This window comes from Phascolarctos cinereus, unplaced genomic scaffold (assembly GCF_003287225.1).
Source record: "Phascolarctos cinereus isolate Bilbo 61053 unplaced genomic scaffold, phaCin_HiC Scaffold_4;HRSCAF=312, whole genome shotgun sequence".
Taxonomy (NCBI): Eukaryota; Metazoa; Chordata; class Mammalia; order Diprotodontia; family Phascolarctidae; genus Phascolarctos; species Phascolarctos cinereus.
This window is the reverse complement of record NW_027555847.1, coordinates 322,052,198-322,066,670: the sequence shown is the minus strand read 5'-3', so window position 1 is coordinate 322,066,670 and position 14,473 is coordinate 322,052,198. Positions and strand designations below refer to the sequence as shown.

Below are 14,473 nucleotides of genomic sequence, written 5' to 3'. Positions count from 1 at the left end.
TGCCACGTTCTAATTTTCTAGCATGAGAATTTCATTTTTCTAAACACATAAAGGAGAGCATATGTACAGTATGCGATTGGGAGGGGGTGAAAGACTTCTAACTATTGGAATCTTATTAAACTACCAAAAAGCACAACTTTAGAGGGGCAGCAAGGTGTAGTGGGTTGGTTCAAGTTCTATCTCTGACACATGCTGACTGTGACCCTGGACAGGATGCTTAACCGCTCAATGTCTCAAACAACTCTCAAGTTGCTTAGCAGGCACTGATTTGCATTGCTAAAAGATGTTTTCCCATTGGGAGAGCTCTATTCCAGTGAAATCGCAGGTCTAATTAAAAAAAAAATAAAGAGCAAAACAACCTAAGGGGGATCTATGTTGGACTATGTGTGAGTCAGTCACTGAAATCCCAAAAAGACATTTGTAATTACCCAAAAGACACAGGCTGTAGCCTCTTAGAGAAAGGTTCCATGACTAGTCTTTATCATATTCAAGAATTAGATTCAAGGCCCTTTGCTGATCGGCCAAGCCCTCATATCTATGTTGAAAAATTAAATAGTTTGCTACACTCAAGTATTCATCTTAGTGGGAACGTGACTCTACATCATCTGGCAGGTGGAATGATGTTGTCCTTTCTGATACACACAGACTAATGAATAGTGCTGGTCATTAGTAAAAAAACCTTTTCTAATGGCCCTAGGTCTCTGCCATTTTGCCATTTCCTTCATGGGTCCCTCACTCATTGATTCATTTATTGATTCAACAAGCATTCATTAAGCTACCTATTGTATGTAAGTGAATATGCTAAGTGCTGAAAATAAAAAAAAAAAAAACCACAACCCACAAGTTCGTGCCTTGGGAGCTTCCACACTAAGTTGACAACGATCCCCTCTGGGACACAATAAGTAAACAGGAAGGAACTAGCAGCTAGAAGCACAAAACTGTTTGCCACCACCACCTATGCCCTTGCCATAGGTGAGATTTAGTCATGCTTCTCTCCATCTCTCCCTCCTCCCTTCTGTCTGCTGGCTTCCCGGCTTCCTTCAGATCTCAGCTAAAATCCCACCTTCTGCAAGAGTATTTGTGCCTTCTCTCTGAGATGATCTCCAGTTTATCATATATATGACAATATATGATATTAATCCCATGTAATATGATATATATGAGAATATAAATAAGATTTCATATGTATATACATATATATATATATGTAATCTTGCTTATATTATTTGTTTGCATGTGGTCTCCCCCATTAGATTGTGAGCTCCTTGAGGGAAGGGATTATTTTTTTACCTTTCTTTGTATCCCTATTGCTTAGCAGAGGGCCTGGCATATACTAGGTGCTTAATAAATGCCTGTTGATTTATTGACATCAATGAAACAAGGGTGAAATTTACTCCTGTGAATGGACTTGCTCACCTAAAGATTCTCCCATCCTGACTATAGAAACTGTCATGTGAGAAGGAAGTATTATTTTGAAAACTTTAGTCCTACTGTCCTTACTTAGAATGGTCTTGCTGATTTCACAGAGAGAAGACTTTAGAGACACTTCATTTCTAATGCCAAAAATTAACTATGGCCAAAACACACACACACACACACACACACACACACACACACACACACACACACACACACACACACACTAGTTTAGTTCCTTTGGGAATGTCTTTACTACTTGAATAAACTAGATCCTTTACAAGAAATATATTGGTAGGGAACTTAAATGTGGCAACTCACCTCGATAGTATTGAAGAATGATTCTATCTCAGTAACAAATGCTTCAATCTTCAGAGACTTTTCTTTTAAATTTTCTAGAAATTCTCCTAATTGAATCTGAATTTTAAAAAAAGGATAAGGATATTACATAATATTTGAGGAAACAGCCTTGGCAATATTTTGTACTTACCAATATCTAGCTTTATACATTTATTCCACAAAGACATTGATATTTTTTTAGAGCTATTTTTCTATTCTATGGGAAGGGAAGGGACTTGTAAACTGTTGGACATGACCTCAAGAGATTTGATCTTGTTTTAACACTAGAAAGACCAGGCTTATCAATTGAAATAAATTTTTTTTATTATAGTTTACTTTGAAATGAAATTTTTTAGCCTATCTCTATTTTCTTTGCCTATGGGTAAAAAGGAAAATACACTGCATAAATTGATGCAACTTGGTTCTTTGGGGGTGTTCTTAAATTCCAGTCCTTCTGTGGTTTTCAGTTCCTTCTCCTTCAAGGACTAGAGAAGAAACCAAATTCAATTCTCTGCCATCTTGAGTGAGGGACAAGAAGCATGCAATTAAAACATTTTAACCAATAGTTCCCACTATAATTACAACTTTTTCACCTTTTATTGGCACTGATGAGTAGCAAAATGGAATTGAAGAGTTTTAGCCCATTTTCATTTTATTCGTTCATCACAGTCTGATTAAAATCTAATGATCACTGAAATCACCTAAAGGCAGACCTTGAATAATTAAGAGTTCCTATATAGAGACCATAGAGAATTATAAAGCTATAAATATCTAAACAATTTTAAAAATAATCTGATTCTTATTATTTAAAATTTACTGGTCAATTCTTAATCTTCAAAGATTGCTTGGTGAAAATTAAATGGACTTTCTTGCCTTTGGTTGAGTTTTTTTCTCCCTTTCACTTTTCTATTCTCATACTTGTTACAACAGGACCAGAAAAAATTAAATAGTCAAAAAGAAGTTAGCCATGAGGCATAACTACAGTGGGGCCATCTGTGCTTTTTCTCAAGGTCATAATTTTAGATGGAATTTAAAGCACTGGAAAGTTTAAAGCAAGTAAAAACAGAAATTAGCATTTAGTTAGTGAAAAGAGCTAGTTACAATAGAAAGCTACTAAGTAGCCCACTTTCTCTACTCTCTCACGCCCTTGGGGTTCACACCTGAGCCTATCCCATCCTGTTCCCACCTACTCCTTCCCCTCCTCTGGTAGTGCCCTCGCTAGCAATATCCTGGTCTTTCTGCCCACAGGGGCTGCTGGTATCTCAGCTCAAAGAGTTTATGACAAAAGTGAACGCTGTGTAATTATAATAACCAAGTTTAAACTTGAAGAAGAAACAAGAAAATGCACCTTCCTCCCTTCTTTGCAGAGGTGGAGGACTATGGATTTGGAACATCATATACACAGTCTTGCTCACCGTGTTGGTTAATTTTGCTGAATTGCTTTTTCATTTTTTATTAGAAAGGATAGTTCTCAGGGTAGGGGAAGGAGGAGGAATACATTCAGAAATTAAGACAATGAAAATACATAAGATATCTCCCAAATATTTTAAGTATATATGAAAGCACATTTCATGCTATTTGCCCTAGATGAGATTTATTTTGCTCCAGGCACAAAAATCACTAGCTCTAAGCTCACCTCCCCTTCCGTTCCACACACATTTTTTTTTTGGCAATTAAAGTTTTAAGTGTCATTTATTTAGGATAAGTTTTAGTGACTGAGACAACATAATTTTAAACTCCCAACTTCATGGTAGTAGCTATGAAATCCAGATGCTCCCCACTCCCTTTGCTGAAGCCACAGCAGTCATTAATTAAAAAAAAAACAAGTGTCAGCCTGGAGGAGGAGTGAGCATATTGTCTTGGGCTCTGATGTTAATGCATTGAGATTGAGGTCTAAAAATGTGCCAGGTAAGCTACTGCAGCTCAACTCAAATTACAGAGACATAGACCCAATGCTGGGCAAGTTGATAAGGGCAAATTTGGTAGGGAACATGCATATTCAAGCTTCCAATATGTTAAAATGCTGAATTAAAATGAGCCTGAGAATTATTTAGCAGTGCCCTTTAAAGTGTATTTTATTTGAATTTGAAATCATTTTACTCCCCCCCACCTCACCCCCATGCAAGTACTAATCTTCATGCATACCATTGCATGAAGGTTAAGCAGAAAACCTAGGAAAATGTTCTCCTTGGTTTTCAGGCCCTTTCCAACTCAAATAATTTATTTAAAAGATTGAGGGATCAAAGATAAAGGTCACTTCTGAAATCAACCAGGAGAAGTATGTATTTAGAAGAAGAATATTCTAGCCATTAGAATTTTAAGACCATATTTACCTTGACCACATCAATAGCTGTGTCAAGTGCGGCAACTTCATGGTCTTTGTGCGCGCCAAAAATCTTGTCAATCGCAGAAATAGGGCATTTGCATGTGTAGCAATATGTGTCGATCTGGGATTTTTTTGTTTCTTTCTGTGCATCTTTCACTTCTGCCAATAATCGCTCTGGCTCCACAATCTCAGATCCAGAATCCTTCTGTAGAACAGACTTAATTTGTTCTGCTTGCTTCGCAAATTCATCATTTTCACCAATAAGCTCAAAAGATTTCTTGCCTTGAGATAGGACATCTTCAGGCGTGGATTCAGAGAACAAGTCGTCTGATAAGAGATCCTCTTGAGTAACCACTTCATAATTCATTAATTCTGCAAACTCATATTCATCCTGAACAGGGCTGCTGCAGGGCCTTGCCTCTGTCATTTCAGCAGGTACAGATAGTTGAGGTTCTACTTGCAGGCTTTCTGGAGCAGGTGTTGCACCTGACATGAGTTCTTCTTCTGGGTAAGACACTTCCACTGGGAAATGCTGACTTGCCTCAGGACTAGCATTTTCTTCCTCATTACCCTGGCCATCAGGTTCATCTACTCTCTCTAAAATATGATGTTTGTCTTGGAAGGGCACTGCATAACTTATTTTCTGAGAAGCCAATTGGACTTCCTCAGTGATGGGCACTTTCCCCTGTAGCTCTCCATCCTTACAGGTTTCCACACTGCTTCTTAATTCCCCTTCACTGAACATAGCTTTCTGTTCCTCCTCCATGCTCCTCTCCCCCAAAATAGTTCCGAACCTCCCCCAGACTTCTCCTTCTCCAGCTATCAGTTGGCATGAGTCATCTTTACCAACTGGTTTTTCTTCCAGAGGTTGGCTTTGGTCTTTCTGATATCCAGATGCATCATGTAGAATGTCATCTTTGAGAATGTACTTCTCAAAATATATTCCAGTCCCCTCCTCAGCATCAGAATGTCTGCTGGGAAATGAAGCATCAGAATTTAGGCTCTCCCTATCAGAGGTGGTCTCACCTTCCTGTTTTTTGTCCCCAACTGCTTCTTCATATAGATCTTTATATAAGAATGCTAGTGCTGGTGGTTCCTCTAGCAACTCTGGGTTAATAGCTTTAACTTCCGTAGGAAATAGTTGAGTTCGGGACAGCACCCCTTCTTCTGCATTGAATAAGGGCATTCCAGGAGACTTTGATTCCACATCTCTGGCTACATCCCTTGGAGTCTCACTGTCTGTAGATCTGAGGGTAGGTAAAGATGGATGAGATTCTGTATAAGAAACTTTGCTATCATCCTTTTCCATTCCATAAAAGCTTTCATCTAATTTCACCAAGTCAAACTCATATTCCAGAGTCTTATCTGCTGAACTTTCTGGGAAAGAGATGGTTTCTTCAGGAACTTTCTTTTGGGGTTCTCTTTCAATGTCTTGCTTTTCAAAAGATTCCTTTTTCAGTGGCTCTGGAGTGATGTTATAGTCAATTAAAGTATATTTTTCAAAATAATCCACATCACTGGGCATTGTATGATAACTGAAGGCCACATCTGAGTCAGTGGAAGTGTCCTCTTCTGCTAGGTGAGTTTTCTCTTGCATCTGTCCCTTCTCCAGGGACACATCTGCATCCAAGTGATCTGCATGGGACTCATTTCTCATTTCAGTTTCCTGGGCTATAGTCACCTTACTGCCATCATGAAAGGGTCGAATGCTCTGTGAAGTCTTCTCTTCCAAGTATTCTAACTTATCCTGCATTTTTTCACACTCTTCCTCATCGACTGATGAAATAAAAGCAGGAGCATGAATGTTCAATATTTCACAACCTTCAGAAATGATGCTAAATGCATTTTTTTGATCTTCTGTGAGGCCAGGGGGCTTGCTGGTCACCACAGGAGCTGCAAATGCTCCGTCTTTTACGAAGAGGTTTTCAGGTTCCTTCGCTATGCCTTCAGTGGAAGAAATTGCTTCATCATTAGTTGATGGTATATCGCATGTAACATGATCAGAATCACGAATTGCTGATGGATATGGTCTATCCACCTGAAGATCACCCATAGGCTTTGTCTGGGAATCAGAAACTTGCTTTGAGACAAAAGTGGGTGGCATAGGTGAATCTGGTGTACCATCTTTGGTTTGGTGAGCCTGACTTGCTACTGTTAGTTCTGGTGGTGAAATTTCTGATATCTCTGATACATTAACTGCTGGAGAAGATACTGAAATCACAGCTGGTGATTTCACAGGTGAGAAAATTGCTTCTTGAAAAGAAGATAATTGATCTAAGTTCTCTGTTTCATCAAAGGGACGATCTAGAGTAATTTTAGATTCTCTGGACACCAGTTTACCAAAGATTCCTAATTTGGGTTGTGGCTCTTGCTTCTTGCTTTCCTTGGTGATACCAGGTAAAGCCTCTTTTGAAGGCTTAGCCATGGCATGTGATATATCAGAGGAAAGGAAGTATTGTTCCTTTTCCTCGTTGTGACTTGATATTTTAGACATCAGACTTCCTATATCAGGTAAAGCACAAATGTCCTCCTGGTCTACTTCCACTCTGTGACCAGGACTACTTGGAATGAATGTCCTAGTCTTTTCTTCCAATGAATCCGTTTCACTTAAAGAAGTTGGCTGGATTCCTACTGTTTTTGTTTCCTTGGTTTCTGGGTGAGCCACTGAGAGCACCATTTGTGATTCTCCAGTAACTGATTTTGCTTTAGCCAAAGAATATGCTTGATTTTTCAGATTCTCACTTTCATCATGAGAAATACCAAAGGGGATTGTTGATTCTTCAGAGGCAAAATTGGTTCCTCCTGCTGAGTAAGTTGGAGTCATTTGATTATTTTCACCTGGAGATAAATTTGGAAGGCTAACTTTTTGTTCACCTTCCTTCTCAAGACTGACAGTGACAGCATCAGATCTTCCCAAAATTAACTTTTCTTTCTCTGTCAAAGGAGATTGACAACTTTCTTCTTTGTTCCTTTCTGTGGGGCCTGCTGAAACAATCTGTGATTCCTTGAAAAAATCTGCTTTAGCAAATGATAGTGGTTGACTTTCATCCACAGAGCTTCCAAGAGTCATACCTAATTCCTCAGACACTTCTCTGGATTCCAGAATTGGATGAGGTTTTGAATCTTCCCTCATGCCTCTCTCTGCAGAAGTGAGCTGGTTTTCACTGGGAATTGAAGCAGTAGACTTGGGTACCTCTGACACTATACTGACTTCAGTAGGTATCTTGGCCACCATTCCTCTGTCTTCCTTATTTTCACAGAACTGAACTACAGCCTCTTTTGAGTATTCTGCTTTATGTAGTTCTGATTCCCGTAAGAGGCCTGCCATCCTTATTTCCTTTGTCTCTCTCAGAATCAATGGGACTGCCATTTCTGACTTTTCTGCCAGCACAGCTTTTTCCGTGATGCGATACGGTTTTTGTTCTAAGACTTTTTCTTCATCAGTTGAACTTATAGTTTTTAGATTAGGCTCATCATCATAAAATGTTGAAGACACAGCCTTTGGCATTTCTTTCTCTGGTCTATCATCACCAACTTTAATTAAACTATCTTTTGATTCTTCCATTGTCAAAGTTCTTGACTCTAGCTTTGCTGATTCTTTCATGGTCCTTTCACTTGCAAATTCTGATGGAGTTGACTTTGCCGACCAAATAACTTGATCCACTTCCACTGCAGAAAACAGTGTTTTTTCTTGGTCATGCTGTTCATTAAGATAGGTTAAAACATTCTTTGATTCTTCTGTCAACTGGCTGGTCTCAGAGTGAGTGTAGATTTCTGCCTTTTGTACCCTGTTCTCACCAGTGATGTGAACAGGAGCACCATTTTCAGCTTCTTCTAAAACCAATTGTTTTCCCAAAACAGGAGGTTGGTTTTCAAGATATGTCCTGTTCTGAGCAGAAGTAACTTTGATGCTTGCTAGTTCTGATGGCATCTCAACCTCTATGCCTGATAAAGGTTGCATTTCTTCCTTCCTATTTTCTGGTATCTTATGTTCTTCAATAACACTCCCAGAAATGGGTTTGGACAGGTCTGGTGGAGTTTCCTCCACGGCTAATAAAAACATAGGTTCTTCTTTGGACTGTCTTGGTTTTCCAGATTCTGTTAAGGCAGTTCTAGATTCTGCCTCAGATAACAGTCCTGACTCTGGTAAATGATGAGTTGGTAGTGGCTCTGATTTTTGTGATGCCTTTTCACCTCTTAACAAAGTCAATTTGGATGGCTCCTTATCTACTTGGTTAGGTAAAGTTAGTGGTATTTCTTTCTGCTCCCTTTCTTCACTGGCTTTAATTACAATGACTTTAGGTTCTTTCTCAGGCGAGAGTCCTGACACTGATAAAGGAGATAGTGCTGGTTTCTCAGCCTCATTAAAGTCTTCAGTGGCAGCTGAAAGTGTCATTTTAACCTCCTCTTCCAACACAGCTGTGTCTGCAGCAGGGCTTGGCTGAGCTTCTTTTTCATCAACATCATTTTCCGGAGCGCTCGCTCCAAAAAACAGTCTGGCCATCCACGATGTGAAAGATGAAATTCCTTTTTTGGCTTTACCATTGGTGACAGTACTTGGGGCAGCAATTTCAGCCTGCTCAGGCACTTTGTTAATTATTTTTGGGGAATCCAGTGGTGCAGTTATTTCCCCAGATTGAATCAGGGAAAGTTTTGATTTTTCGTGCATTGAGATTGTGGCCTCAGGCAGAGGTTTCTCTGATTCTGACTGCTGGGCTTCATCAGCATTTTCCACAACCTTTGAAGCATCTGCTTTTGATTCCTTCAACAGCCTTTTCTCTGTGGAAGAATATGATGTAATTCCCAGCTCTTCTTTTTCACTACCTAAGGCTGTTACTGAATCTTCTGCCAGACGACTAGTTGCTTTGACTGAAGAAGGAATAATTTCAGGCTTTACCTGCTTCATTATAGGGTCTCCAGAGACTTGAGTTCGGATCTTAGTGGTACTTTCGGAGGCTGGTGTGAATTTTTCCTGGCCATCCTCTTCAGTGCCTAACTTTTCTGGTATCACACTTTCAGAATCCACTGATAAAGAGAGCTGCTTCCCCTTAGCTTCAGGTCGAGCTATGTTTTCGACTAGAACTGTACCTCTTGGCTCTTCAGCCACTTGTATTTCAGGAGAAGAGTAAGTTTGAGTTGTTAGTTTCTCTCCATGATCATCGGACCTGCCCAGAGGAGACGATGGTCCCTCTGCTGATAAAGCAGGTTCTTTGGCTGGGTAAAAGCTTTCTGGTTTTGTATGTTCATAAGTTTGTTTCTTCTCAGGTGGAGCAGATGTTAAGTGTCCTGACAGTCTTCCATCTGTGGCAGAAGAACACGGCTGCCCTGACTCCAGCACTCTTTCCTTGTCAGGGCTAGCCTGCTCTTGGCTTGGTTCTTTCAGCAGCCAGCTTCCTTCTTTTTGCAAAGGGAGGGAGTCTTTTGCATCCATAACATCTCCAGGCTCAATTGTCACAATAGATTTTGACTCTTCCAAAGGCAAATTTGCTTCTGCAAATGAATGTGACTTAGTAGAAATATCCTGTTGATCAGCCAAGGGACTGTTCAGTGAAGGTATTGATAATTCAAGTAAATTACCAACATCATCTGGGCAAAGTATAGTTTCTTGCTTTGCTTGTTCCTCAGAGAGATCAGAAGAGGCCATCTTGGATGGCTCAGGTACATTTTCTGACATATGGAATGAATGTGTTTGGGTGGTGTCTTCATTTGCTTTGGTCAAAATATCCCCTGCCCCTTGTGGGGCCAAATTTTCTATGGAGGTCAATGGATGACCTTTTTGTTTCTCTCCTTTGTTAGAGTCTGCCAAGTCTCTTGACTCTTGCAATAATTCTTTGAATGAAAAATGATCTTGCTGTGGTTCTGGATTTTCTTTTTCGATGAAAGAGGCTACTGATTTATCTGATGCCATGCTGGCCACCTCAGCTGAGAAAGGCTTATGCTCTTGCTTCCCTTCTTCCCTGGTCTTAGCCTCAGACTTCGCCCTTTCCAGCACTGAGCTTCCCGTTTCTGATGTGAGAGATATTTCCAGTTTTGCATCCCTATGTTCACTTTCACTTACTAAGTCGTGTGACAGCTCTGACACAGCCCCTGATAATTCTAGTGCATCGGGTAGCATGCCTGTCTTTTCAGGCTCCACTGGAAGACTTGATGAAGGAACAGCTGGCTTTTCTGATGGTAAATCACTCTTATCTGATATCAACATTCCAGGTTCTTGCCTGCTCCTCTCACCTGTAGGAGTGACTGATTTCATAGATAATTCTTCTGTCTCTAAAGTTTCCAGTTCATGTGGAGGGTATTTTATCTCTTCCTTTTCTTGTGATGGAACTCCTTGATCTGATGCTGATATCACAGTCTTTGATGAAGGAAGTTTGGTATCTTTTCTCTCTATTTCAACAGCCATGTATGGTGGAACTGAACCTCCAATCATTGATGCTGGATCAGATGATTCAGAGGCTTGCTTTTTTGACAAAGTCGAACATTCAGGTGCAGTAACTGTCACAGGTGGGACACCTTGATCACTTCCTGCCTTTGATGACGCTGAATGCTCAGGCACAGGTGACCCAGGTTTTTCCTCTTCCTTTCCCACTTCTGACAAAACTGCATGTTCTGCTGAATATCTTGCATTTGGTGATGCATGGAAATTCACTTCTTCTTTATGTACTTTTGGCCAGATTGGAGACTTAGACGCAGTTGTTTCAATAGGTGAGAGGCCAGGTTCACCTACTTTCTTTTCTTTCTCATTTAGAACCAAATGTTCTGTTAGTGGAGAGCTGTGATCCACTTCTTCCTTGCTTGCTTTTGATAAAACTGAATCAAATACAGATGTTGTAGGAAGTGGTGAATCTGATTGGATTTCTTCCTTTACTACTTTGGGCAAAAGTGAAGGTTTGAGTTCTGATACTGTGGCTTGTGGAGAATCAGGCCCAATTTCTTTTTTATCTTCTTCTGACAAAGATGAGAATTTCAGTTCAGGGGGAGGTGGAGTTTCCTCTTTCTTTGATTCTGATAAAACCAGGTGCTGAGATTCAGGCACAACTGCTTGTTCTTCGTCTTCCCTAATTTTTTCCTTTGTCTCTGTTCGTGAAACTACAAGTCCAGCTAAAGATTTTGCCTTTTGCATGTCTTTCAGGTTTTCCTTATTCTTCAGTGAAGTTTCCTGCTGAGGCACAGGTGGCTCACATACCACTTTCTTCCCTGCCTCCCCAGGTGCAACTGAGGGTTCCATCACATATTCTGGGGCCTTTGGAGAATGGGGCTCCATTTCTTTATGCTGCAATGAAGCTGGGTATTCAGGTGGAGTGACCTGGGAGTTGGACGTGATTTCTTCCTTGCTTACTTTTGAAAAAGACAAATGGTCAGAGGCCCCTTTTTGAGCATGTGCAAGTTCCAGTCCTAGCTCTTTCTTCACTTCTTGAGTTGATTCTGCTGGGATTGACTCTTGAGGCCTAGTTACAGAAGTTTCTGGTAAAACAGGCTTGATTTTTTCTTTCTCAGATGAGCCTGCCTTCATGAAGGCAGGTACTGATGGATCAGGCTTGGTTTCTTCCTTCTCTCTTTCATCAGTTGAAGATGGTGAAATTGAGTGTTCAGACTCAAGTACCTGAGAGAGACCTTCAATATTTCGCTTCTGTGACAAAATAAGGTATTCAGACACAGATAGGGAAGTTGTTTGGGAGCTGGGCTTGACTTCTCCCTTCTCTACTTCAGCGGTTGAAGGTGGCAGATTCAGTTGTTCAGACCCTGGCACTGAAGAAGAATGTTGAGCTTTTTGCCTCTGAGATAAAATGGTATGTTGAGGTTCAGGCATTGTAGGTGCTTGGGTCTCAGTTTCCTCCTTCTCTGCTTCAGAAAAAATGGAATATTCTGAAACAGATATTGCAGTTTGCAATGAACCAGATTCATCATCTTTCTTCTCTGGTTCAGGTGTTATATAAAGTGGGACTGAAAAGTCAGAGGCCGAGTCTGGTGAAAAAGGCTCGATCTCTTCATTCTCTTCTTCAGTCAAAATGGTGTGTTCAGAAGGGGATGTTGAGCATGGTGGGTAATCCCTTTCAAATTCTTCTTTTTCTGACTCTCGAACTTCATGAGGTGAGAATGAGTATTCAGATGCAAATGCTGAATCTGGAGAAAAGGGTCCAATATAATCTTTTTCTTCTTCAGATATAATCATATGTTCAGCTGCAGCTACTGAGTTTAGTGGAGTCTGCTGGCTGGTTTCTTCCTTCTGTTCCTGTGCTGCATATACAGGAACTGAATACTCAGAAGCAGATGTAGAATCTGGTGTGTAACATTCACTTTCGAGAGTCTCTTCTTCTGAGAAGATGGTGGCTTCAGATGTAGATGCTAAATGTGTAGGGGTTTCGCATCCAGTACTTTCCTCTTCAACTGTAGGATATGTAGAATACTCAGATACAGATGTGAACTCTGGGGAGTGAGGCATGGTCTCTTCTTCTGACAAAATTTCATATTCAGATGCTGAGATTACAGCTGGTGGGGAAACTGGCTTAGTTTCTTTTTCCTCTAGTTCATGGGTTGAATATGATAGACTTGAAAACTCAGATGCAAAGTCTGAATCTGGAGAAATAGGCCCAATTTCCTCCCTCTCTTTCTCTAATAAAGCTACATGTTCTGAAGTGGATGTGGCCAATAGTGGTAAGTCGGGTTCAGCTTCTTTTCTCTCCCTTTCATGAACCAAATGTGGTGGGATGGCATTTTCAGAGGGAGATAGGCTTTCTGGATAATCAATTTCAATGATCTCTTCTTCTGATACATATGAGGGTTCAAATTCTGGCCCTGAAGTTATTGGCAAGGAAACACCCTCTTCTTCCTCTTTCATTTTGCCCAAGGCTGGAGGTTCAGACAAAGAAACTGATGATTCAGGCTTGGTCTCTTCCATCTCCCCTTCACCAGTTGGAAAAACTGGCTCTTCTTTTTCTAGAGAAGACAGTCCCAGGTTGTTTACCTTTATACCAAAAGGACCTGGGGCAGATGCTTCAGTAACTGGTGAATCTGACTCAAAGGCTTCCTCTTCTGCCTTAGTTGAAGTGAGAGTCTCAGAAATATATGTAGCAGCAGTTGCCAATAAATCAGATTCTCTTTCTTCCTCTCTAACCTCATCCACAAAAGATGGTGGCATTGAAAGTGTGGGTGACGAAACTACAGCTTGTTGCATATCAGCTTTAAACTCTTCTTTCTCCATTTTGGGGGCCATCAATTCCGAGGTTGCAGCATCTGGAGAATCCATTTGTATTTCCTGCATTGAGGCTTCTTCAACTGGAAGTGTTGAAGCTGACAATGGAAGACTCTGAGGCACCATAGTTTCATTACTAGAATATGAGGAAACAGTATGTTTGAGCACACATGCTGCAGCTGCATTTAGGGGTGAATATGAATCAGCTTCCTTTGGCTTTTCTATATCCTTAAGAAAAGATGGCACTGGCCTGGACTCTTTAGACATTGCTTCTCTCCAGGGTGGAGAAAGCTGCTTTTCTTTATTACTCTCTATATTTTGGGTCATTGGTTTGCTTGCTTTGGAAGCTATGCTGGGGTCCTGATTTGTCACATCTGGTTCTAAAGTAATAGATGCATCTTTCCCCTTTCTGTAATTGATTTCCTTAATTACATAACCCTTTGGCAATGTTCCATAAAATTGTAGGGGAATTATTTCTTCTTTCACTGAATTGAACATCTTAATTTTATACTGTACTGTTCCTATGTAAACTGGTCTTAATACTAATGGCTTGTGTTCTTTGTATATTGCCCCTGTGATGGGAGGGGTGTTTGAGATGGTCTTCTTTTTCCTATTTTTATCATAAGCACCAATAGATGACTTTTCTTGTTTTGACTTTCCATCTGAAATTGAAGCTTTGTCTTTTGCATTTGCTGGGACATCTTCTTGCCCTTCCAAGGAGTGTCTCTTTTTGCCTCCTTTCCGACGCAAAGCTGGGGAGCCATGTTTTGATGATGACTTACGGGTTCTTTTCCGAACTTTTTTACCTTCATCCAAGATAAAAGAAATGTTCCCTGGAGGAGAACTTACTGTTGACCCTTCCATACTATACATATCAGAAGTTAAACTACTTTCTGAGGCCCAGGGAGTGGAGGACCTACTTGAGCTGGTCTCCCAGGTTATTCCACTATCTTCACGTTGAACTGTTACCATGGAAAAGGAGGGGTCAGATATAATACACTGCTGCTTGGTCTTGTCCTCTTCATTCTGGTCTGTTAACCTAGAATGATAATAAGAGTAATAAAATGATCATGCCACATTTTAACTGTTCATCAACTATTATGAAATTAAAATATAAAATTTGATATACCTAAAGATAAGTGATAAAACACCAACATGATACACATGTTTTACTCCTAAGATGACCAAAAATGGCCAAGCAT

At 40.4% G+C, this 14,473-nt stretch overlaps 1 protein-coding gene across 1 annotated transcript in view; it reads right to left on the bottom strand.

Annotated features, from left to right (window-relative positions):
• Positions 1 to 14,473, bottom strand: part of CMYA5 (cardiomyopathy associated 5) — a 116,955-nt gene that overhangs the window by 63,226 nt on the left and 39,256 nt on the right. The window contains exons 2-3 of the mRNA XM_020998454.2: positions 4,089 to 14,310; positions 1,738 to 1,833 (exon numbers count right to left, since the gene is read on the bottom strand). Of these exons, the coding sequence (XP_020854113.1) occupies positions 1,738 to 1,833; positions 4,089 to 14,310 (10,318 nt within the window). The remainder of the gene's footprint in view (positions 1 to 1,737; positions 1,834 to 4,088; positions 14,311 to 14,473) is intronic.